The 25,142-nt window shown below is 43.3% G+C and overlaps 2 protein-coding genes and 1 non-coding gene across 4 annotated transcripts in view; 1 reads left to right on the forward strand and 2 right to left on the reverse strand.

Annotated features, from left to right (window-relative positions):
* Positions 1–2,425: 2,425 nt before the first annotated feature.
* On the reverse strand, positions 2,426–23,639 carry LOC135176341 (mitochondrial import inner membrane translocase subunit Tim23). Its single transcript, XM_064145384.1, has 7 exons — positions 23,479–23,639; positions 22,899–22,957; positions 18,997–19,090; positions 18,702–18,786; positions 16,415–16,473; positions 13,834–13,944; positions 2,426–3,079 (listed from the first exon to the last, which is right to left on the reverse strand). The coding sequence occupies exons 1-7, from the start codon at positions 23,573–23,575 to the stop codon at positions 2,964–2,966; spliced, it is 621 nt and encodes a 206-aa protein (XP_064001454.1). The 5' UTR covers positions 23,576–23,639; the 3' UTR covers positions 2,426–2,963.
* Positions 17,049–17,249, reverse strand: LOC135176587 (small nucleolar RNA SNORA74). The gene has a single exon (XR_010302745.1). It is a non-coding gene; the product is annotated as a small nucleolar RNA SNORA74 (small nucleolar RNA).
* PARG (poly(ADP-ribose) glycohydrolase) overlaps positions 23,317–25,142 on the forward strand; it is a 68,499-nt gene continuing 66,673 nt past the window's right edge. Inside the window, exon 1 of one of the 2 annotated variants that reach the window (XM_064145378.1) lies at positions 23,317–23,381. Coding sequence is in view for 1 of the 2 variants with exons in the window: in XM_064145376.1 (XP_064001446.1) it covers positions 24,005–24,185 (181 nt within the window). In the remaining variant the exon portion in view is untranslated. Of the gene's footprint in view, positions 23,382–23,569; positions 24,186–25,142 lie in introns of those variants that run through there. The other variant, XM_064145376.1, reaches the window with a different exon arrangement.

Consider the following 25,142-nt stretch of genomic DNA (forward strand, 5'->3'; position numbering starts at 1 on the left):
TGAAATGCTTTGTGGTCACGTATGTCTGGGTGAAGGTATGAAGCTCCACGGCGAATGTTGGGTGAGACTTGACAAACTGAGCACATGCCTGGTGAAGGCCTGTTACACTCAGTCCTTGAGAGCTGCTGTGAGCAGCAGGGGAAGGTGCCCCAGGCTCTGACCAGTGGAGAAAATAAAGGAGAAGGCTATGAACATTGGCTCCTTTTTTTTTTTTTGCCTTAACATACATTTTTCTCCCATTTTCAGAGGCAGCTTCTGCTGCACTGAGGAAGCTGGAGGTTAGTTACCTCAAGATAGGATTTTTCAGCCAATTCCTCAAACTGTCAGAGAAGTCACCTGCTGGCAGGGAATGGTGAAATTGCCTTTCTCTGTTTGAAAAGACTACACCAAAGCAGCTTGACAAGATTCAGAATGCTTTCCTTATACCTTTTCTCTCAGACTGCCTCACTTGCTGCCACAGCACAGGAAACTGTCTCAGCAACACTGACAGACAACTGGCACTGCAAGAGGAAGCATACTGCTCTTCAAGATGGCCAAGGTCTTCCATGCTCACATTTCTGAAACACTGCATGGGAGGTCTAGACCTTGCTTGCCAAATCCTATTTGTACCTTAAATTTACCCTTTTTTTTCCCCTACTGAATTTAGATACTGAATTTTCCCTACTGAATTTTGGTCACAGCTTTAAGTAGCAACTTCATACTGATTGTTTGCCATTAGACTATGAACACATTAAGTAGAGATCATGCACTGCTCCCTCCATGTTTGTATTTTGTATCTCAAGTTATGGATCACTCTATATATGAAGAGATTACGATTCAAAGCTTGTAATAGTCCTGGAAACACAGCTAGTTCTGAAAAATGCACTCAGCTGTACCCTGAAGCAGTTCCAGGAAATGTCAAGTTATTGCAGACTATGCAAAACTGTTTTAAGCCTAGCCTGAAGGTTGTGGCAACTTTCAACTTACAAAAAACTTGCTTCTACATTCCTCATTTAAGTGTACTGGAGATAAAGATATTTTAAAAGCTTCACAACTTGCCCATCTCAGAGATCCTGGATCATACTTCAAAGTCTCTAGAAAAACCTAAGATACATTACAAAGTTCCTGACAATTAAAAAGCAATCCTCAACCTCCAAAGCAACTGTTAGTCACTCATTCAACATTGCCAATCATGCAGGAATAGAAGTCCTATTAGCTTTGACCAAGAAAAATGGGTGAAGAGGAACTGACTGATGCCAGTGGGGAAAGAAAAAACTCAGTAATCAAGTGCATGCATTTTTCTGATGTCCCACATGCCAGCACTGAGCACATGATATCTAGGTCACCTTTCTGCAGCCTGTAGGGGACCTTTTCTTTGGTGGCACAGCCCTCAAGAACTGCATGATAGAAGGTCCATCTAACACCGTAACAGTAACACACAGCCCACTAAGGCAGTGGAAAGTAAGGCTTCACAAGTAGTACCTACAAAGCAGGTAAGAGAAGGCCTGATTTCTTTCCCTTACATCTAGTTAAGTGCTAGTGTAAAGCAGCTCCTCTGACGGGCTATCCAAGCAAAGGTAATTAACTTCAGGTGTGAAAGCTCGTTAGCTAGAGCACTTCCTCTATTAAAAGCCAGTCTCTGTAGTCATTTCCTCCTGAAGAGGCTTCTGAGCAACACTATTTCTTCTCAGAGGCAGGTAAGTGCTGCTGTTTTGTGTTTATTTTGTTGTGTGCAATGTTACCAAGAGTAGGGAGAACTCCAAGTAAGCTTCTCTTTTGCTTAAGCTGCCCATCCAACAGCAAGTTTCTTCTTTTTTCCTTGCCCTACCATCATGCTTTCCCAGACCTGTGTAATTATTTATCTCTTGTATTTATTTAAAGTCAAAGGAGTGAACTGTGATAGAGTAACTCAAAGTACTGAGCTAATTCATAACTTACCATTTAATTTATCTCCAAGCAATGCTTGGTGCATGGTTTAATTTTAAGACTGGGGAAGATGTAGGTTCATAGTTTGTTCTGTCAGAAACCTACAAACAGTGCTTGTGAGAAAAGGCCTGTTGCCAATGAAAACCCCTGTAATAAGCAATGAGAGTATTTATACTGTGTTGTTTCTAATGTTGGTGACATGAATTCTGAGATCCTGAAGCAGCCAAATGTTTTGACAATCTGCTGGCAACCATTCTGCAACAGAAACTGTACCCCTTCCAGAAACAACCAGCTCCTTACGTGTTACAGCAAATAAGGGAGTGGAGTCATACCCTGGTATGCCTCCCCATCATCTCACATCAAGAGGCAATCAGCCTGTTACTTCACTTCCCCTCACCTGCTAAGTCCCCCAGAATTTTATCCCATCAGTCCTTCAAAGCAAAAGTGTAACTAAGTCACTGGCTGCAGCACGCTTTTGGTTTGGCAGCAGCAGGAAGAGCAAAGCATATGAACGGCCATGCACAAGTACCACATCTTTTATTTAGGATGTCCCTTTTTACAGCTTACCCTGTGCTGCCAGAACAACATGCCCTGCCCTGTGCCAGCTGCCCCTTAAGGCTTCTGCTGCCCAGGTGATGTGTGTGGAAAGCCTGCAGTGCCTACCTAGCTCTGCAGACGCTGGCTTTGCTGCACAGCACTCCTCCTGTAGTGCATGCAGCCAAACAGGCTTGGCAGACAGCAGGTACAGCTATGTGATTTGAGCATGCCTTGCAGCTCTGGCTCAGAACTAGCTGGTGAGCATGTCAGGGAGATTCTATCTTGGTAGCCACTTGGCTCGCTTGCAGGTCCAACAAATATTGTTGCCTGTTCAGTGACTGGCTGGCAGGAAGGAAAGGGCCAGTCCAGCTATGTGGTGTCAAGAGGTTCCTCCCAGCATAGATTCCTTCAGTTTCAGACTAATGGCAAATAAAAAAGGAAGAGGCACCAGACAGGTCTCACGACTGATTTGATTGGTGACTAAGCAAGTGTGTCCTCTGCCGGTGCTGGCTGCCCTCTGCTCAGAGGGACTGCCGGGCCACAGAGCCCTTCATGTGCTCCCAGTTGTTATACAGAGCGTAGAGGCCGGTCAGCGTCAGGCCTGCGATACCACCACGAGCTATCCCACGCAAGCCACCTGAAAAAGAGAAGCAGATGAAAATCCATTCAAGTTACCTCTGAGGCAATACCAGGCTACAGAAACTTCTACACAGCTGTTCAAATCCAGAGGCATCTTAACAGAAGTTCTTTTTTCAGTAACTTTCCAGAAAGGATATTTGGGTTAGTTCTACCCTCCCCTCAAATCTGCTGCCAGGCTCAGGAAAGGTCACACCCAATCCTGATGCGACATCATTGGCAAGACTTCCTCTCAAACTAAGTTAGGACTGCTTCCCTGGTGAATCACTATGGAATACCTGAAGCAAAGATAGCTCTCCCCCAGCCCTGCTTTGTCTATTCCATCTGTCCTGAGCTCAGGTGTTTACAAGAAGATACCATCTCTTCCTGCTTTAAGAACTCAGTGCTGGGCCCAGTCCTGTTCAATATCTTTATTGATGACCTGGACGAGGGGATTGAGTCCAGCATCAGTAAGTTTGCAGATGACAGCAAGCTAGGAGCAAGTGTTGATCTGTTGGAAGGTAGGAGAGCCCTGCAGAGGGACCTGGACAGGCTGGATGGGTGGGCAGAGGCCAATGGGATGAGATTTAACAAGGCCAAGTGCAGGATTCTGCACTTTGGACACAACAACCCCAAGCAGCACTACAGGCTGGGGACTGAGTGGCTGGAGAGCAGTCAGGAGCAAAGGGACCTGGGGGTACTGATAGATAGTAAGCTGAAGATGAGCCAGCAGTGTGCCCAGGTGGCCAAGAGAGCCAATGGCATCCTGGCCTGCATCAGGAACAGTGTGGCCAGTAGGACAAGGGAGGTTATTCTGCCCCTGTACTCAGCACTGGTCAGACCACACCTTGAGTACTGTGTCCAGTTCTGGGCCCCTCAATTCAAGAAGGATGTTGAGGTGCTGGAACATGTCCAGAGAAGGGCAACAAAGCTGGTGAGGGGCCTGGAGCACAAATCCTATGAGGAGAGGTTGAGGGAGCTGGGCCTGTTTAGCCTGGAGAAGAGGAGGCTCAGGGGTGATCTTACTACTGTCTACAACTATCTGAAGGGGCATTGTAGCCAGGTGGGGGGTGGCCTCTTCTCCCAGGTAACCAGCAATAGAACAAGGGGACACAGTCTCAAGTTGTGCCAGGGTAGGTATAGGCTGGATGTCAGGAAGAAGTTCTTCACAGAGAGAGTGATTGGCATTGGAATGGGCTGCCCAGGGAGGTGGTGGAGGCACCGTCCCTGGGGGTTTTCAAGCAAAGCCTGGCTGAGGCACTTAGTGCCATGGTCTGGTTGATTGGCTAGGGCTGGGTGCTAGGTTGGACTGGATGAGCTTGGAGGTCTCTTCCAACTTGGTTGAGTCTATGATTCCTCCCTTTAGGATTTTTAGATGAGGAATAATAAAACAACAACATTTTTCAGTTATGGCAACTAGGTTTGAGGGTAAGGAGAAAGAGGAGGAAGGAAATAAGTAACACAACAGTAGCTGAAGTGGACATGACCTTGTGTGCCAGATTCATGAGGGCTATCATGAAGAACTTAACTACTGCTTTTATGTATTTTAAACATAATTGTAAACCTTTTTTAAAACAGAAGTAGCTGAAAGGGCTCAGCAGGCAAGAATTTACTATGGCATATGCTAAACTTTCTTCATTCTCACTACTGTTGATATTCAAAATAGTCATCTTGTAATGGCGAAAACTGAGGAACACAGGCAATTGGGAAAAAATTGTATTTTCTAATCTCTACTGCTCAGTCAAGACTTGAAGTTTCTGCATGTCATGAAGGGAAAGATACAAGGCAGACAGTGCACTTGGTTGAAGCTGGGAAGTCAGCATCCCAACTCCATTCCACCTATGCGAGGGTTGTGGTGTACAGGGACAGAAGTAGAGACTTCTGTTGCTTTTAGTAAAGAGCAAAATGTTTCTGTTCCTCTGTAGTAGAAAGTGTTTTGGCAAAGCTCCCAGAATGCATAAAAAATACACAGGAACTCCTGAGAATATAACCCACACCACTAGGAAAACTTTGCAGAATCGAAGTCAGTGATGTTTGTCAAACCCGCTGAAGCCAGTTAGATCATGTACAGTATATAGGACAAGGTCAGTTTCTGCTTACAGCTAGATAAAACCCGTCTGTTTTACTGGTAAAACTGACACTGGAATTCAGGTTCCTCAAACTTGAAAGGAAACACATCTCAGGAATCAGTGATTTCTTTTTTTTCCCCCTGTTCTTGTCATAAAGTTGTCTCACAGAGTTGATTGTAACGGGACAAGCAGCTGTTGGCGTCAGCTAGACTGACACTGCATTACTCATGGTGCAAGATTAAATTGATGTCTTTGGGGCTGTTAAACCTACTTGCACTGCCTAGGCACGTAATGAAACCAAGAAGCTGCAGAAGTGATAGCAGAAGTTGGACTTGGTACCAGAGGTCACATCCAGCCAGTTTCATTGCCAGACTGATGATTCAAGAGCTTTTTGGGATACAAGCCTAATGGGAGTTCACTGCCTTAAATGTTTGTAACTCCATACCTCAAAGGAAAGCCATATTGTTTATGCACCTATGTGCCTCAATTGGGATTTCTGAACACAAATGTAGGCTGCTTTGTTAATTAATCCTGAACTTGTTCCACGAAAGCCTTTTCAAAGGAATGGGTTGCAGCTGTGTACACTGAACTAACCACATCCAAGCAGTTTATGGCAAAATGCCACAAGTGAAATTTAAAAGGACCCTGTGCAAAACATGAAAATTGTAAATATTAACTCATTACTTTGGGGAAAAGTCAATACAATGTTAGAGAGCCTGACTTTCTATTGTTCATACTAGGAAGTAACTTCTCACAGAATAAACTCCCAAAGAGGGGTTCTAACTATTACAGCATACAGGAAAATGAACAAAAAGTGGAACAGCCTCTTTGAATGCAACACAGTACATAGCTGGGGCTATTTCTGTAGACTCTTCTCTCAGTCTTCAAATTCAGTGTCTCTCTTTCCCCTTTAAAACCTGTTCTTCCAATGGAAGGAAGTTAGGTTGAAGGTGATCAAGCCTGGTTCCACATTCTTTGAAGTTAGGATTTCATTGAATACCTGAGTCACTTAAAATGCTGTGCTGCTAAGACACACTACTCCTAATGCAAAACATGTTAATGTTTTCATGTGCTGAGGTCAGACAGGTGAGGATGGCAGCTCTGAAGTCACCTAAGTGCCAAACACAGGACATAAAGCAGGTTTCTCAGACAACTTAGGGACTTTGCTAAAGAAAATGTTTCACTGGAAGTCTGTCATGAACAGGAACTGAAGTTCTGCAGTTGGTATAGGTGCATTCCTGACTTGGAAAAAAGCCCCACAAGAATGAAATGTACAATAAAAGTTTCTTAACAGGTTCTAATGTACAATAAATGTTTCTTAACAGGTTCTCTATGTTCTGCAGAAAAAAAACTTTAGCAGCAGTTGCACCTGGTTTCTGATCTATACACAGTAATTACAAAGATAAGGTGAAAGAAAATGTTTCCCTGGTTAAACTTGCATTTGAGTGAACACCTCTAGGTCAGTGACAGGCATCAAATAGTAATGCACTGTAGAACACAGCCCAGTTGCTGGGCAGGAAATGTTAAGCCCTGTGAGAAGATTACCTTGTTCAAAACCCCTAGAGTTCTCCACTCCCACCCCAGCTGTGTTTGCATGATAGAACATATTCCCACCCTTCCTCTGCAATCACCCTCTGCAAGCCTTTGATACCAAGCCTGCCCTGACAAGCCCTGTACCTCGTATGGGCTGTAAGCCCCATAGCTCGTATGTCCAAATAAGATAACTCAAAGACCTAGCTGGCAGTCATTTCTGAAGCAGGTATTTTGAGATCAGGCAACTTGTGCAAGAGTTGAGAACTGCTATGGGTTTCCAAAGACATATCTGATGCTCTCTAAAGGAGCATTCAGCTGTCTGGCCTTAGCTGTTGAGTTCTTTGACAAGAGTGGAGCAGCTCTCCCTGTCCCTCTTCTTTGTATTTCAGATAGATTTCAGAGCATGCTATGCAATGACACATAGTAGTCTCATAGCACAGCTTTGCATTTCTTTGTGGTATGACCCACTTCCAATAGTGAGCTTGACTTGTACAATAGGTAGCACCATTATCTGTGCAGTGTAATAGAAGGGCAAAATCTCCCATTTAGGACTCTGATGTCTCTGTTTTCAGCATGTGTTACTTCTGCTGTCCTGGGGCTATTTTCTGGGATGTTTAAAGCATGTAGCAACCAACAGCAAATATTACAAATACCTTAACTGAAAACCCAGAGCCAAATGCTTATGCTAAACAAAAGAAGTGTAATAGTTGTGACCAGTGTTGTGTCTTCCAATCTCTCTGATGCATTCAGAATGCAAAGAGTTTCATATGCTTATGCTAAAAGAAGTGTAAGAGTTAAGTTGTGACCAGTGTTGTGTCTTCCAATCTCTCTGATGCATTCAGAATGCAAAGAGTTTTATATGCTTATGCTAAACAAAAGAAGTGTAAGAGTTAAGTTGTGACCAGTGTTGTGTCTTCCAATCTCTCTGATGCATTCAGAATGCAAAGAGTTTCTTTTCCTTTAGGACTTCCAAGAGAAAAACGTATCTTTAAACAACTTAAAGGGCTTGACTTCTCAAGTGTACAAGGCAACCTCAGTTACGCTCCAAATTCAAGCACAGTGGTGACTAACTGCAGACATTTGTCTGAACATCTCTGGGTGGTCCTATGTCAGTAGAAAATTGTTTCCTCCTGCTGCTCCAAAGGTATAATTTTACAGAATCTAAGTATGGACAAAGTATCTGGGTACAGAAATCACTGAGGAAATGGATAAAGCTTTTTTTGGAAACAATGTAGGCTGCAGAAAAGCAAGTTCCACTTTCAGACCACTGCAACTAAGACAGTACTGTGGTTGAAACACAGAAGCAACAAAACTCAAAACAGGGAAACTTTCCTGCAATGACTGCAGTGTGAAGGCTAAATGAGAAAAAACATAAGTTATTATTTAATGTACAAGATCAGAAGTATTAAAGCTGTTGGAATTACTTTGCAAACATTACTAAAATCCCCTATTTTTTCACTGAGTGAAAGCAGCAGCACATGACTGATGGAGGATTACTTCAGCTACTGTAAATGGCAGTAAGAACTCTGGAAATCCCTGCAGCTCTGCTTTCAGTGGCCACATGCATTCTTAGACACTAGTTCTCAAGTAACAAAGAAAGCCCTAACAAGCTATTACTTGTAGTGTTTTGCTTTAGTTTGTCCTATAGGTCTGTTAAGTTAAAAGCAGGTTTTGACACAGGTTCTTAATTTCTAAAATGCCTGATGGCTCTGAACTTCAAAGTTCAGAAGCAAATCCTTGTTTTTCATCAATGCACAAAATGTAAAGATCTCAGCAGTCTGAAAAAGCTCTTCTTCCACCCTGAAACAAGTGAAAAGCCCCTTCTGGCCCAATGGAAAACTGATTGGACATGAGGCAAAGAGGCATTTATAGCTCAGGAAATCATTAGCTCACACAACTTCTCTGAACTCCTACTCACTGAATTTCACAAACCTGATCTTTAGCTCTGGCCAGACTTTACTGCTAGCAATAAACCAGTTAGCTCTTCTTAATTCATATGTATCAACTTCGAGGTCTTACATTGACAAGCACTCCTTCAGCTACAACTAGCATGCAACTTCTTTCTCTTCAGTTGCACGCCATTTTATGCCCAATTATGTAACATCCTGTTGTGCAAAGCACATGAGACACCCTACCCAATATCGGGTTCCTACTGCACAGAACTACAGCAACAAAATAATGTCATGTGAGGTATTACTTTATTTTTGTTTCTGTTTTCCCTAATCTCAAAGGGGAAAAAAATCTAAGAAAAAGAGCATCTACAACCTGTGTAAGCCTCAGATAAAGAGGCAAAGGTTAACTTTTCTGTTTACTGAAGTCTCTCTCAGGAATTTTAATTAGCAATTAGCTGTTTTGCTGGGTCACACCGAAGTCCTACCTAGCTAAGTATCTTTTTCAATGAGTGATCAATCCTGCGTGTCTGAAGAGTGTAAGATCCTCAGCTGGCTATATCTTTGTGATGTAATGACTGGGAGGTGCCACTGCGGGAGTGCTGGATAAGATGACCTTTGAGGATCTCTTCCAAGCCAATGTAATCTGTGAACCATTTTCATGGTGGGAGGCTTGGAGAAGAGGAGACCGAGGGGTGACCTCATTAATGTTTATAAAGATGTGAAGGGCAAATGTTAGGAGGACAACATCTCAGTGATGTCCAGTGACAGGACAAGGGGCAATGGGTGCAAGCTGGAGTACAGGAGGTTAGGTTTAAGATATGTTGGTATTTGTGCTTCACATCTATGAGGAAAACCTTGGTATGGCATATTCTAATTCCTGTCTTTGACTGAAATGGAAGAAAAAAGAATGGTATCTTATTAAATAGAAACATAATTCCTGTGAACTTAGAATATTGGACTTCCTTTTAGCAAAACTCAAATGGGTCTAAGCTGCAACAACATCTGTACTCCATACACCATTGCCAAAGGAACACAAAGGGTTTTCTTTCATTCCTCGCTCAGCTTCTATGCAGAACACTCAGTCTAAGCTGTGAGTTGAAAACCCAACTTTCATTAAGTTGCAGGTCTAGTGTAACAAGTTGCTCATATTGCTAGATTTGGGCTAAAATTTAGTACAAAATCTTGGTACTAAATTCAATTTTGCATAAATGTGAGAATTAGAGATCACTTTGGAAGGGATCAGCTAGTGTGCTGTTTCTATGCCCCTCAGATTGGTGTTGTCTTTCAAACTCAATTCAATGTCTGTTAATCAAAGCCACACAGTATGCTGAGACAGATTTCAGCTAATAGTTGATTTTTTACAGCACATTAACAGCATTTGAATGGCTCTCAGGAGGACTATCAGAAGTCCTGGGGATTTCACTGCCTTAGTCACTTGCAATGCGGGAACTTTCAGGGACTAATATTATGCTTCCAGTTAATAGTGTGGCTGAGCTTCCACAGTCCTCACCTGCAGACTTTTTAATGCTCTTACATCTTATGTCTGTTCAATAGCCTTGCCCAAAAGTGCTCACAACCTAATAGCTTTAGAAGATGAGTATTTTGGAAAGCTTTTCATTTGACTGCTAGCATTTTGGTAAAGATTGACTCCACTAAAGGAACAAACTTTGAAAACTAGGACCATTTTGGGGGCAACAAATTACACCTTCAGAAAGTCTTCCCACTAGTTCCTGCCCATGCATCACCCTCAGCAAAGGTTCAATAACCTGCTTCAGAAATTCAATCTAGGCTTTGGAGTGTACCTAAGTGTATCTTGTCAGTACAAGGTTACTGATGTGATTCCTCCATCCTTGCTGTGCATAAAAAGAGAACTAGAAAGTAATTCATTAAAAACCTGCCACACTTTATACAGGTTCTTCTGAAATACATTCCTTATTTCTTTATAAATCAGGAAAGATGAAAGTGGGAAATCTGACTCAACAGCCCTGCCTCCAACCCTCTATCTACCCTTTCTGGATTACTGAACAGCCTTGAAGTGGCATGTTTGTGGCAGTCCCAAGCTGATGATCAAATATGGGGATTTAGAACAGTAATGCCCCTGATGGCTTTCAAGTATTCTGTTGTTTCTTAAATGCCATCACAACATCCAACCTGGCTGATTCTATGGCATTCACTGTAACCCAGGAAACCATTAAAACCTTGGTAAGTCACAGATATGAGCTGCTGATTTGCTTATGGTTTAAACATTTAAGACTTTTAAAGGTAACTATATCTTGATGTTGAGTAAAGGCATAACTTAGTGGGAAGTTTTACAGAGTTAGGAAAGGCACTCTGGGATAAGGTGGCAGGACAGGAAGAATGGGAGAAGCAACAGGAAGGACAAAGCACAAAATAAATAAAGGAAAGTAAGATTGGAATTGTGTTCTTCCAAGAGATGTGAACATTTTTCATTTTTAGAACTAATTCTTGACCTCTGAGCTCTACTGCACCACTCAATTTTCCTGTATATGGAGAGAAATATATTTGAGTTTCTGTGTGCTGCAGTTTGTATGTGTAAACCTCCCTGAAATACAATACTGTAATGAACGCAGACTTCACTAGGCTCACCTTTTATTGTCAGCTCAGCAGATCTTATGTTACCAAACAAGTCCCACTGTGCTCTGGTAAGAAAAGTGTAGTGTCAGACGACTGTGCATGTGACTGGAGACATGGTTGCATTATGCCAAAGAAAGGGATTAGTGATAATGCCAGCTTTATACTTCTGAAAGGTAAGGGAGAAGCTTCTGCTGCAGTGAGAGATGGTAGTTCTCCTGAATGATAACTCCCTACAGAAAAATGACTTCTATACTGCTACCCTAGACAGCTGCCACTGCCAATCTGGTATGTCACTCATGAAAGCTCAAGTAATTCATTACAAGAGAGCCAGGTGCACTTGCAAGGCTGAATGAATAAAGTGCTGCTTAAGAAAGCTGCTTAAGCCAATTATTTCTGGTTTCAATTAGTCTAGGCTAGAAGGAAAAAAAAGCCTCTTCAAACTGCTTTGCCCAATATATAAAGTTGGCCTCCAATAAACACCTTTAAGCCACTGAGGCCCAGTTGCACATTCAAAAGTACATTCTAGAATCATCTCCTCAGTAGAATAAGGTGACTCATGTAGGCAACCCCTTTTTCCAGGAGGAAAAAAGCCTCTTCAAACTGTTTTGCCCAGTATATAAAGTTGGCCTCCAGTAAACACCGTTAAGCCACTGAGGCCCAGTTAGACATTCAAAAGTACATTCTAGAAGCATCTCCTCAGTAGAATACAGGTGAATCATGAAGGCAACCCTTTAGTGGGGTACTCAAACCATGCTTTTTCCTGTCCTGATGTCAGTCTATGACATACTGTAGCTTTCCAGCATTTGAGCTTGGAATACGTGTTAGCAGGCATTTGGCTGATGAAGCTCAGACCCTCTCTTCTGCAAACAATTTGGTATGCAACAGCAAATTAACCTTAAATCCATGCTGTGCTCAAACAACATTGTTAGTTTTGACCACTATGCAAAGACTAGAGTCCTACTGCAAGATGTGTTTCACAAACAGCAAAGTATTAACACTGTAAATATATTTGTTTCTTTCTGGATACTTTAATGAATTTGTAAGATTGGTTTACCAAAATATTTTCCCTTAAGGGGAAAAAAACAAACCCCAGAACCCATGTTAAAGTTGAATTCCTGATTTCTCACTAATAAACCTTTACTTAGAACTTTTGCCTTACAATTTAGGGTTGCAGTGGATGAGTACCACTGCTTTATTTTTGCTTAGATAAGGTCATCCCACTTACCATTTCTAGTTATTGGTGCTTAACCTCAGAAATAGACAGCATTAGGCTTTTTCCTTTAAGGCATGATAATAATTGCAGTTAAGTGTCTTCTTTAAGATAACTGAATTGCATCTAGCAGATAACTGAGACCTATTAGATCAACATCCCCCTTGATATGTAGATGTTTTTCACACAGCCAAGACTACTTAAGGAAAATAAGCACTTAAAAAAAACCTATTTCAGCTAAATTCAATTGGATTCTTTCCAACTTGCACAGGAGTAATAATCATGAGAGCTAAATTATGTCTGATAAACAGTGAATAAATACTCAAATATTTACTCAGACATATTGTATCAAATACATGCTCAGCTCATTCTTAGCCATGTTTTTTAGGTATAGCGGGTATAAAATCAATAGTTGCTCAAGTCTATAAGTGAATGCAGGCAAATGGGATCTACCTTCCAAAATGGAAGGTGGTGATCAAGAGAATACACAGAACACTTGCAGAGGCCAATGGGATGAGATTTAACAACACAACAACCCCAAGCAGCGCTACAGGCTGGGGACAGAGTGGCTGGAGAGCAGCCAGGAAGAAAGGGATCGGGGGGTACTGATAGATAGTAGGCTGAAGATGAGGCAGTAGTGTGCCCAGGTGGCCAAGAGAGCCAATGGCATCCTGGCCTGCATCAGGAACAGTGTGGCCAGTAGGATGAGGGAGGTAATTCTTCCCCTGTACTCAGTACTGGTCAGGCCACACCTTGAGTGCTGTGTCCAGTTCTGGGCCTCTCAATTCAAGAGAGATGTTGAGGTGCTGGAATATGTCCAGAGAAGGGCAACAAAACTGGTGAGGGGCCTGGAACACAGACCCTATGAAGAGAGGCTGAGGGAGCTGGGGTTGTTTAGCCTGGAGAAGAGGAGGCTCAGGGGGGGACCTCATTGCTGTCTACAACTACCTGAAGGGAGGTTGTAGCCAGGTGGGGGGTGGCCTCTTCTCCCAGACAACCAGCAATAGAACAAGGGGACATAGTCTCAAGTTGTGCTGGGAGAAGTCTAGGCTGGATGTTAGGAGGAAGTTGTTGGCAGAGAGAGTGATTGGCATTGGAATGGGCTGCCCAGGGAGGTGGTGGAGTCACCATCCCTGGGGGTCTTCAAGCAAAGCCTGGATGAGGCATTTGGTGCCATGGTCTAAGTCAACTGGATAGGGCTGGGTGCTAGGTTGGACTGGATGCTCTTGGAGGTCTCTTCCAACTTGGTTGATTTTATGATTCCAAGAATATATGTTTTTATCTTGATGCAGACAAGCTATTGTCTGCTGCTTTGTGGAGCCACCAAAAAACTTACATTCTAGCCCCATGCTCCTAGTGTGCCACTTTTACACTGCCCATTTTCAGAGCAGGGAAGTAATTAGTAAAAGTAATGAGAATCCCAGTAACTAGGATAAAGCACAGGAAAAGGATAACTAGAAATATTTTGCTACTCTACCAGTGCTTTTGTATAGCATTCCTGTCAGGGTTCCAGCAGCTACGGTGTTCAGGTCATCTTCTGCACCTCTTGTTTTTTCAATGATGACTCCAAATGCACTGTAAAGTAGAGCTAGGGAAGAAAAATATATTTTAAAAAATCAAGTTAAAACTCCCATGCTCCGAGACACCAGGTTTAGAATCCAGGCTTTATGGAACTTTTTACACTATGCTCCTGAAGCACAGATTTTATGTTTTCAGAAGGGTATTAAAGGGGCAGGAATCCTCTGTCAAATCCTATCTTTGCTGTGTCTTTCTATTTCTATTTTACAACTATTTTTAGTTTCTCTTTGGTTAAAATGCAGCAATCTAATGACATTTAATACTGCCTCAAGACATGATAAACATAATGCACTGACTGAAACAAGATCATTTTGCTAGTTCAAATTTTGTGGTTTAACTTTAGACTAGTAGGTTTTATGCTATCTTCTGTGAATGGCATCAAACTGAACACCACCGTCTAAGTAGCAGGAAAGTTTGCTGCCCATTATGAGGGAGCTGAAAAGCAAGCACAGCATTCTGATCCTGCTGCAAGGGCTACATTCCCCTTAGGAATGACTACAAGATTCCTTGGGATTTGACATCAACAGCTGCTTCACCTCTACTTGTATTTGAAAACTTTATCCCTGGAGGGTCTTTTGCTTTGGTAGAACTTTGTGGACTGTCCAGGAAAGGACGAGAATTAAAAATGCAGGGGCTTTTAGTATGGATGCATATTTAATCTAAGCATTTTGATGAAGGGAGAATACACCTCCATCCTCACCCCTCATGACAAAATCATACTTGCTGCTGACAAAGAGCAGTAAAATGTGTCATTCTAAAGTGATGAAAATGCCATGCCACTTCAACTCATCCCTTGTCCTCCAAGTATTCAAAATCTTTACTTCTGCTAAGAAGCATGGAAATACTTCATATGCAGCCATATTAACATTGACAAGTTGACCAGTGCCATCTTTCCCCACTCAGCAGAGACAATAGTTATTTTACCTCACCTTAGTAGTAAGTAGTATTAACAATGAGGGGAGGGAAGAGCTGAATTCAGCCACATTTAAAAAGAATAGTTTAACACAGATACTGCTGCCTTTGTTCAGGAACAGTGACAAAAATTGTCAGTAGTGACAAGATGAATTATTGAAGTATGGACATAATGCACAAATAAAATAAGATGCAATACTTGTATCCTTGAAGAGAACTGCTCTGGTAGCTAGGACATGGCAGAGCTAAACAAAATCCCAAAGCATTTTTTTACTGGAATGCACAAACATTTTCTTGAGTAATCTTTCCTCAAACACAGCTGGAAAAACCTGTTAATGTGTTACTTAACCTGGAACCTTGAACTGCAGTGTCCTTGCATCTCAGTTTTCAGACATATTTTGATTAGATATGGAACAGAAAATAAGAAAGGGAATAGGGGGGTAGGGGGAACACACTCCACAAACCCCCAAAAAGCTTCCCACCATAAAACTCACTAGACAGCCCTTAGGAAAAGTGCCATTCTCGACGTAGTTGAATCCCATCTCTAACCATGGTCTCTACATTATGCCTTAAAAAATGATGTCTGAGTTAAAAGGCAAGCTAATCTACTACAAGTAAAACTGAAACAAAATGCAATAAATGCAACTTGGATTATGTTTGGATGCTTTTTTTTCAATATCTAAATGCACGTAGACTGAGTTATAACATGATATAATCTCTGTTTGAAGTACTGCTGATTTCTCTTCTACCCACTTTATGAGTTTCATTATCAGTCTTCAAAACAATTTAATCAGTTTTGTATTTCTCCTTCCAAAGTAACTGAGCACCCTTTGATCATTTAAGACTGGGGAGGGAAAAAGCCAAAGAGCTTGTATTCTCCAGGGCATTACCTATTCCAGTGACTTTAAAAAAATCACCTGAAGTTGTTTTTCTGTTGTGATTTTATCTCATGAGATTTGAGCAGAGAGGGGATTAGTTCTCATATATTTTTCCTCATACATCAGACTTTTGTTAATTTTCTTTTTATTTTTTTGTAACCCATATTAGTTATAAGCAATATTTAGATTTAAAGTGGACAGGATCAAATGTGATTTTTTTTCTAGCTAAGCTACCATCATAAAAGGACAAATATTTGTAGTCACTGTGACGTTTGTTTTAGAGAGAAATACTTTGGCTCTGACTGGAATAGACAGCAGGCTGCTCACATGAACACTGAGTCCCTTCTTGAATATTTCTGAAGTAACTTTAATAATATAATTATAAATTGTGAATTAACTTGAATTTCTTAACAAGTAGGCAGTACCTATATTTTTCAGTTATTCCTGTTATGTCACAGCTAGAGTTCTTGTTCATAACATACTAAAAATGTGGGGGTTAATTACAAGTGTCTGGCTACTTCTGGTTCAAATCTATTTTACCCTTCAATTTCCTTTTCAATCGCTGTTGTGTCCCAAAGAAATGCATTTTTTTTCTGAAGGATTCCATAATGAAAACTTAGAGAATACACTTTCCCATCAAACAGGTACCTCTTCAAACTCTTTTGCTTGCAAAATAATGACTTTACTTACCCAGAGATCCCAGAGTGTTAGCCCATAATGCTCCTTGTCTTGTCACCATATTTAGAATCCTGAAAAGGAGTTAAAAAGTTATTAAAACCTTTAGCTCTCTGTATTCATATTGAGGCAGTGTTAATGTTAGTAGGTGTAATGTGTTTATACTATACAAATGATTAATGAAACTGGAATAATGACCTAAAAGCTCTTCAAAACCAAACAGTAAAGAAAACCATACAGTTTGGTAATACATAATCTCCTCTACCACGCATACTACAAACAATACTGATGGCAAGTATTTAGTCAAGAAAATCGTCTTTCTTTTCAGATCAAACTTCCCTTCAAATGACTTTCTAACCCTAGATGATAAATATTCCTTACGTGGTGACTACACACATCTACCAAGAATGATTGATACACTTGTGCTGACTTGACCTGGTAAAAGACCTCCCAGAAAGTTAGTGTTCTTCTAGGAGATGGCCACAACACAAGGACCTTTTGTCAGGAAGCATGGTGATGCGTGAACAAATGGTGTGGGTATTAAAAGCAAGTCTGAGCCAAAGCAAGTCAGAAAAGAGGCAATCTTTTGAAAACCTTGCATCTGTTAAACTTAGCACCCAACAAAAGTGAAGTATCCTGAGTATCTCTGTGTGTATGCTTCCAGACTAGCACTAAAGAGTGAAAGCAAATCTTTAGTGGCTCTCAGAGAAGCACAGTGTCACTCCTTTTTGGCATAGTTGTCTCCAAAACGGTGACAACAGCAGCCAGAAGAAATGACTGATCTTTATCTCCCAGCAGTGTAACACTATCACAGACACAGTACTGTTCTGGACAGCTGACTACCACTGGAACATTGTTTATCATTTAAAGCAATGAAAGTGTCACACATTACATTTAGTCTGATTTGAGTTCTTTTTCCACTCTTACTTCCTTTTTCATATTTTTTTGTTAGGAGATACAAACACTAAACACTAACAAAAACCTTAATTTGTGAAAAGAGGAAACAAGCTCAAGAGGCTAAGGTATTGACAAACTTCCCCTAATTACAACCCTCATCCCCATTTTGTTAAAATGACATCAATTCTGAATTGATGAGGGAAAAGTAGTAACAACCAGGGCAACAGACAGTTGATGATAGGAGAATTAAAATTCATTTAACAAAAAGATATATTTATGTACATTAAGGATAAATTTGAAGGTACTCCAGGCGAGTTTCTTCCCTGCATCTGCTAAGAAAACACGATACTGTTTCAAGGTGATGACCTTCAAATGGCTTTTTCCCTTAAAGGGGGAGGACTAAGAGCCGTGTGTGCACTGACTGCCACCTGCTGGACTCGACTCAAAGGTTGCATTTAGCAACGCAGTTTCCTCTGACTCTGCTCTTTACGAATACGTTAAGATACAAATCTGCTAATCTATAATAACACTGTGGAAGAGTCACAATTATAGGGAAGAATATTTTGGTTCTATCTTTAATTCTAGAGGAGGTATGGAGGGGGACAATGAATACTAAAAGATGTTTTAAAAGGTGCAAAGATAAACTAATAGAAAATATTAATTTCCTCCTCTAAAATTGCCTTTTCCCAAAGTATTTTGGGGAAGTGAAAATGGTTTTCTCCAGTTATTTCACTCTTCTACTTCTGTTTCCTTTGCATGCACTTAAGTTTTCTTATAGTCATGTCTAAACTACTAATAATTCTAGAAGCATACTGCAAAAAAAAACCCGTGCTCTTCACTGAGTTCTTTGAAACAATCAGATAAACACGGGAGTGCTATGGGTGTTAGTGGACACTGCCATCCAGAATAACTTCCAGCATGCAGCTAAGCCATCTCTGATGTAAATCCAGGCAGGTCTAGCTTCTGCATTTTAATCTCTTCAGCAGTTTGAAATATTTGGGAAAGGAGAGAGAACTCACTCAGAAGTACGTGATAGCAAAAATAAAGCTCAAAGCCAACTATGCTCTTTCTGGACATATTTCAATGTATAAAAACACTCTTTTGACTTTGATATTTCTTAGAAATCTGCCTCAAAGTAGCAATTTACTCTCAAATCTTTAAGGTACCTCAGAGGACCTTAAAGGTACCTCAAGTGCCACTAAATGAAAAGCAAAAAGCTTAAACTGGCATTCATTATAACTAAAACCATTTCATAGCCTGATGAAGACTGTCATGCCCATTTGTCTCCACCAAAGACACTAAAATAGACCTATTTTTGCAGTATGTTCAGATCTAACCCTACAGAAAATGGATGAAACAGCTTAGTGGCTAAGGTGTGCTTCTTCATTTGAGATTGAACACTTACTGTACATTTCTAGGTTTTGACCATGCCATATTCTGTGTCTCCTTCAAGCCAAGTCGCAAACCATTCAGTGCACCAAATGCTGCCCCTAGATAGCATAATATCAGTTATTACTTTTAAAGAAGAAACAAAAACAGGCAGCACAATACTAGAAGCAAATACTGAGAACAGACTTTGGTGTACAGACTGAAGTTAAATAGCTGCTTAGGTAAAGCTAGATTGCAGAACAAGACATTTACAATCTCATTAACTGCTGCAGTACATAAATGTGGCAAACACAAAAACCACAACCACCTACCTGTCATACAACATCCTCCAATGGTAAAAAACGCCAGCTCAAACCTGCCTCGAGTTTTGTTAGCTCCTGTGGGCAAGATAAACTCATCTGTATCCTGGGGGAAAACAAAACAATTATTTTTGTATCTTCCAAAGTACTGCAAGTGCTTCTAAATCATAGAATCAGAGAATGGCCTGGGTTGGAAGGGATCTTAAAGATTGTCAGCTTCCAACCCCCCTGCCATGGGCAGGGACACCTTCTATTGGACCAGTGAATGCTTTCAGGGAGGAGGCATCCACAACCTCCCTGGGCAACCTGTTCCAGTGTCTCCCCACCCTTACATTAGCATGGCCTTACTTATGCAGGCCATACTATTTTTTAAAATTTTAATCCATATAATGAACTAAAGATAAGATAGATACAGCTGGTGTTTGTGAAGTGCTGTTGTGCACACTAGTACAAAATGAAATTATACTGTGTATTCTAGTGAAAGTGAAAAAAAGACTTCAAAAAGATAAACTGACCAAAGAGTGTTCTTCCTTAACTGTTCTGATGTATTATAAACTACATCAAGCAGCCAAGAAACTCATACAATGTGGGTATTGGTTGTTTTCTTTGTTTAGATAGAGGGGTTTATGGGTTTGGTTTTTTTTAATTACTATTTGCTTAATTACTTATTACATTTTGTAGCAACCATGAACACCCTGTAGCATTCACTATCACAAGACCACCAGCCTCATATTGTAAGAATGTCAAGAATCAGACTAACTTTTCCACTGCATTCTGAAAGCAGGAGTCCAGCATCAGTAAGTTTGCAGATGACACCAAGCTAGGAGCAGGTGTTGATATGTTGGAAGGTAGGAGAGCCCTGCAGAGGGACCTGGACAGGCTGGATGGGTGGGCAGAGGCCAATGGGATGAGACTGAACAAGGCCAAGTGCAGGGTTCTGCACTTTGGACACAACAACCCCAAGAAGCACTACAGGCTGGGAACAGAGTGGCTGGAGAGCAGCCAGGAGGAAAGGGACCTGGGGGTACTGATAGATAGTAGCTGAAAATGAGGCAGTAGTGTGCCCAGGTGGCCAAGAGAGCCAATGGCATCCTGACCTGCATCAGGAACAGTGTGGCCAGTAGGACAAGGGAGGTTATTCTGCCCCTGTACTCAGCACTGGTCAGACCACACCTTGAGTACTGTGTCCAGTTCTAGGCCCCTCAATTCAAGAAGGATGTTGAGGTGCTGGAAGGTGTCCAGAGAAGGGCAACAAAGCTGGTGAGGGGCCTGGAGCACAAATCCTATGAGGAGAGGTTGAGGGAGCTGGGCCTGTTTAGCCTGGGGAAGAGGAGGCTCAGGGGTGATCTTATTACTGTCTACAACTACCTGAAGGGGCATTGTAGCCAGGTGAGAGGTGGCCTCTTCTGCCAGGTAACCAGCAATAGAACAAGGGGACACAGTCTCAAGTTGTGCCAGGGTAGGTATAGGCTGGATATTAGGAAGAAGTTCTTCACAGAGAGAGTGATTGGCATTGGAATGGGCTGCCCAGGGAGGTGGTGGAGGCACCATCCCTGGGGGTCTTCAAGAAAAGACTGGATGAGGCACTTAGTGCCATGGTCTAGTTGATTGGATAGGGCTGGGTGATAGGTTGGACTGGATGATCTTGGAGGTCTCTTCCAACCTGGTTGATTCTATGATGTTTTTTTTAAGGACAGGAGACCTGCATACCTTCATAAAGCAGTTGTTAACAGCTAATCATTTAAGTTCTTGTATTCTAAAGTATTAACTGTAATACCCTGCTTAAGCAGGGTCATAGCTGTACATTTATCCTTGAATTTTCAGTAGCACAGAATGGTTAAGGATCTGCTGAGCCTGTTGCATGCAACCACCTTGCTTAAAGCAGGGTCATAGCTGTATATTTTTCCTTGAATTTTCACTGTCACAGAATGGTTAAGGATTTGCTGAGCTTGTTGCATGCAACCACCCTGCTTAAAGCAGGGTCATAGCTGTATATTTTTCCTTGGATTTTCAATATCACAGAATGGTTAGGGAATCTGCTGAGCATGTTGCATGCAACCACCTTGCTTAAAGCAGGGTCATAGCTGTGTATTTTTCCTTGAATTTTCACTGTCACAGAATGGTTAAGGATTTGCTGAGCCTGTTGCATGCAACAACCTTGCTTAAAGCAGGGTCATAGCTGTATATTTATCCTTGGATTTTCAGTACCACAGAATGGTTAAGGATCTGCTGAGCCTGTTGCATGCAACCACCCTGCTTAAAGCAGGATCACAGCTGTATATTTATCCTTGAATTTTCAGTATCACAGAATGCATGAAACAGGCTCAGCAGATTCTTAACCAACCACCCTGCTTAAAGCAGGGTCAGCTAGTGCTGGTTGCTCATGGCTGTAGCTGGGCTCTACAGATCTCCAAATGCTCACTAGTACTAAATATAAAGAACAGTGAAGTGTTACAATCAAAACTGTAGGCTCTGGTGTTGCATTAATAGGTGTCTTCAGCCCTAATTTATAGGATATTCACAATACTGATGATCATCCCTTCTCTTTTTAAAGCAAGTTTTGTTTGGCTGCTTTAAAAAATAGATACAAAAACTCCTGTTACATCATTTTTAATGCCAACCATCTTTCCAGTGATAGTGTACTACCTAAACAAGACAACTTCAGAGGGTATTTTCTAGAGGTCTAAAAATATCATTTTTTGACCACTCAACAGCAGGCAAGGTAATCACACCAGTGAGTCCACTTCAAATACAGGCATATATCCTGTGTTCTATCGTTATGGGAATGTTACATTATAAACCAGCTTCTACTGAAAGAGAAATACAAAAAATAGCCCCTAGAACTGCATTTAGAGCCTTCCACTTAGAAAAGTAGTGACACAGTGTTAATACAAAACAAAAGACACAAAGATTAGCAGATACAATTGTTGCCCCTCTGTGCTATTTCTACAAAATGTCATGTTCTTGCATGATAGAAGCCTTATGTGTAAAAATACACAGAAAATATTAACTAAAATTACTAAGGTACTGGATGAGGCACTTAGTGCCATGGTCTAGATGACTGGATAGGGCTGGGTGCTAGGTTGGACTGGATGCTCTTGGAGGTCTCTTCCAGCCTGGTTGATTCTATGATTCTTTAGGCTATAGTTAGTACTGCTGAGAAAGGAAAACATGATAGGACTTTAAATTACTTTCCTTATGGTGGCCTATGGGCCATCTTGTTACATCAAATAATATTAAGCTGTGCAAGTACAATAGCTATGTTATTCTGTAGAATAAAATGGAAAGATCTACTTCTTGATGACTTCCCTTCAGCTGGAAAATGCCATGGGGAAAGTAGTATGAAATTTGCTGCTGTTGTGATGACAGTACATATGATGACAAAGTCTGTATCAGGTCTAAGGTTTGGTTCAACACATGAGAAAACTGCACAAACTCACTACAATAGAGAAAGTTAACTCACTGAAAGAGTGGAGAATTTCTGGATGCCCTGACTGAAGTGGCTCAGTGAAGGGTGTGATAAATGCCAGAAATTGCAGCAAGGGTGCATTAGAATCATAGAATCAACCAGGTTGGAAAAGACCTCCAAGATCATCCAGGCCAACCTAGCACCCAGCCCTAGCCAGTCATCTAGACCATGGCACTAAGTGCCTCATGCAGGCTTTGCTTGAACACTTCTTCAATACTGGCAGGTTCTTATTGATACAACAGTGTGACTTATCCTCTAAATTTTCTTCTTCTAGATGCCATGGCACTGCAGGCTTTTATTTGGAACAAGACTGGAGGGAAAAAAGCGTTCCTTTCAACTGTTCATCACTTCAAGATACTGCACAGCAACACAGGATTTTTGAAGTCTTCATATATGACCACACAAACAATGGAACTGTGTTTAACACAATAATCTACCTTCTTACCTGTACTAGATATCTGGGGTCCAAGTTTAAATACGGGGACAAAGGGCTCATTCCAGTTACTGAAAAGAACAAAAGCAGCATACTTTAACAGTAATCTTCCTAGTACCAACTTCTCATCCCGCAAACGTCAGCAGGCAGCAGATCTCCTGCGCGGAGGCAGTGAAAATTCTGCCGTAAAGTTGCACAATTGATTAAAATACAGCACCGACACTCCCTGTCTGAGGGAAGCAGCTCGGAGGGGACCGATACGACGTCTCTGTAACCGGTAGCTGTCGCACCAGGGCACCACCGCCGAGCGGCCACCTGTAGGGAAGCTGTGTCTCTGCCCCTCCAACCACCCGGCAGCAGCAGCCAGAGGCCTCCCTGGCCTGGTTTCTCGACCGGTTTGGCCCTCTGCCCACGCCGTATCGTCCTGATTCCCGAGAGCGAAGCTGCCACCTCTGGGCCCTCAGAGCTCGGGCGCCCGGCCTGGCCTCGCTGACGGTAAGCGGAAACTGCCCTGCCCCCAATCCCCGCCACCAGGGTCGAGGGTGGTCGCCGCCACAGGCCCCGCCGGTCGCCCCTGCGCGCCAGTACTCACGCGGCACCCCGGACAGGTCGGCGTGCGAGTAGCCCATGCCGCCGGCGCCGAAGAGGCCGCCGAGGCCGCTGCCCTTGGAGTTGCTGCCGCCCTCCATGGCGCCGCCGGGCCCCGAGCCGGTCCTTCGCCGCGGCAACGACCTCCGCGCGACGCCGTAAAGCGCGCCGCGCTGCTTTCCGGCCCGCGCGCCCGCGTCCGGCGGGGGCGGGGCGTGTCGCCATGGTGAGGGGGGAGAGGCGGGCGGGAGCCATCTTGCTGCCAGCCGCGGCAGCCCCCGGCCCGCCGTGCGGGACGCGCCTCGGACCCGGCCCGGCTGCTCCTTCCTCGTCTCCTGCCGAGGGAGTGGCTGGCGGGACAACCCCGGTGCTGCGGGCCGGAGGATGCGGAGAGGCGGAGCTGCCGCCAGAGTCGCCGCCGCATCATCTTCGCGCCGTCCCCAAAGAGTGGCTGCCGCCTGGTCGCGGCGGCCGCTTGCGGGCCCGCGCGGCTGAGGCGGGCTGGGCGGGCGGAGGTGGTCCCGCTGAGGATGAGTGCGGGCTGCGGGCGGGATCCCCCTCGGAAGAGAGCCCGACCGAGCACCAGCAGCCCCGGCAGCGGCTCCCAGGGAGAACAGTCGCCGTCGCCGCCGCTCGGTCTCCGCCAAGAGGAGTCCGGGGGCAGCAGCTCCGGCGACGGCAACAGCCCAGCCACCGCCGTGGGGAACAAAGGTTTGTACCGGCTGGGGCTGGCCGTTCCCCGGACAGGTAGCGAGCGGCTGGGCGCAGAAGGGGCCTTGCTGGACATCTCTGTCGTGTCGATCCGTCCCACCTTCGGTGACTTGGGCGTTTTTTGGGTACCAAAGGACGGGATGGTTCTGTCTAAAAAGCTTGGGAGGGCTAAGCTTTCCCAGGTTGGGCTGCACCGCTGCTCGGTAGCCCCGCCGGGTCCCCCGCATTTGGGGGCTTGGCCATAGGCGGCTTGGCCGGGGGATTCGCCGAGCTGCGGTATCCCTCTGCTGTGCTGCCTCTGTTCGCGTGATACAGAGAGGTGTGCGTGGGGCACGTTTAATGTCGGGAGACGGCATGTGTCGGTGCACGTAGTCGTCCTGCAGCTGGCCTTCTGTGGCTGAAATCGTTGAATTCTCAGAGCCGGCGTGTGCTGTGTATCCGAGCCGGGCGCTATCGGACAGTGTTCGTTGCTTCCATTCGGAGTCGGCTTTAGATGCAGGATCGTTGTCCTCACTTTGTGTCTGATTCTTTACAAACTTTGAGTAACAGTGCAGCCATCCAAGGGAGGTGTGAGACCTAAAGGTAGCGTGTTTCGTGTGTGAAAGGAGAGATACTTGCTGCAAGAGAAATGAGATGAGGACCAGCCCGGTGTTGTGCCAGGCTGTCACTGTGGGGAGAACCGAAGATAAGGACGAGAACCCACGTGGACATGTGGCTGCTGGTCCTGTGGGCTCCCCCTCCTGATGTATAGCAAAGTTGCTTGCGAAGAGTTCCCTTTTGCTTTCCCCAGGTTGTTTTTATTCGGAGCTATCAAAGTAGCATTTTAGTGTACAGTGAAGTACCTATTTCAGGAACAGAAATAGGAAAGAAGAAATACAAACAGATTTGCTGTGGTCTTATAGAATCATAGAATCAACCAGGTTGGAAGAGACCTCCAAGATCATCCAGTCCAACCTA

This window comes from Pogoniulus pusillus, chromosome 6 (genome assembly GCF_015220805.1).
Source record: "Pogoniulus pusillus isolate bPogPus1 chromosome 6, bPogPus1.pri, whole genome shotgun sequence".
Lineage (NCBI taxonomy): Eukaryota > Metazoa > Chordata > Aves > Piciformes > Lybiidae > Pogoniulus > Pogoniulus pusillus.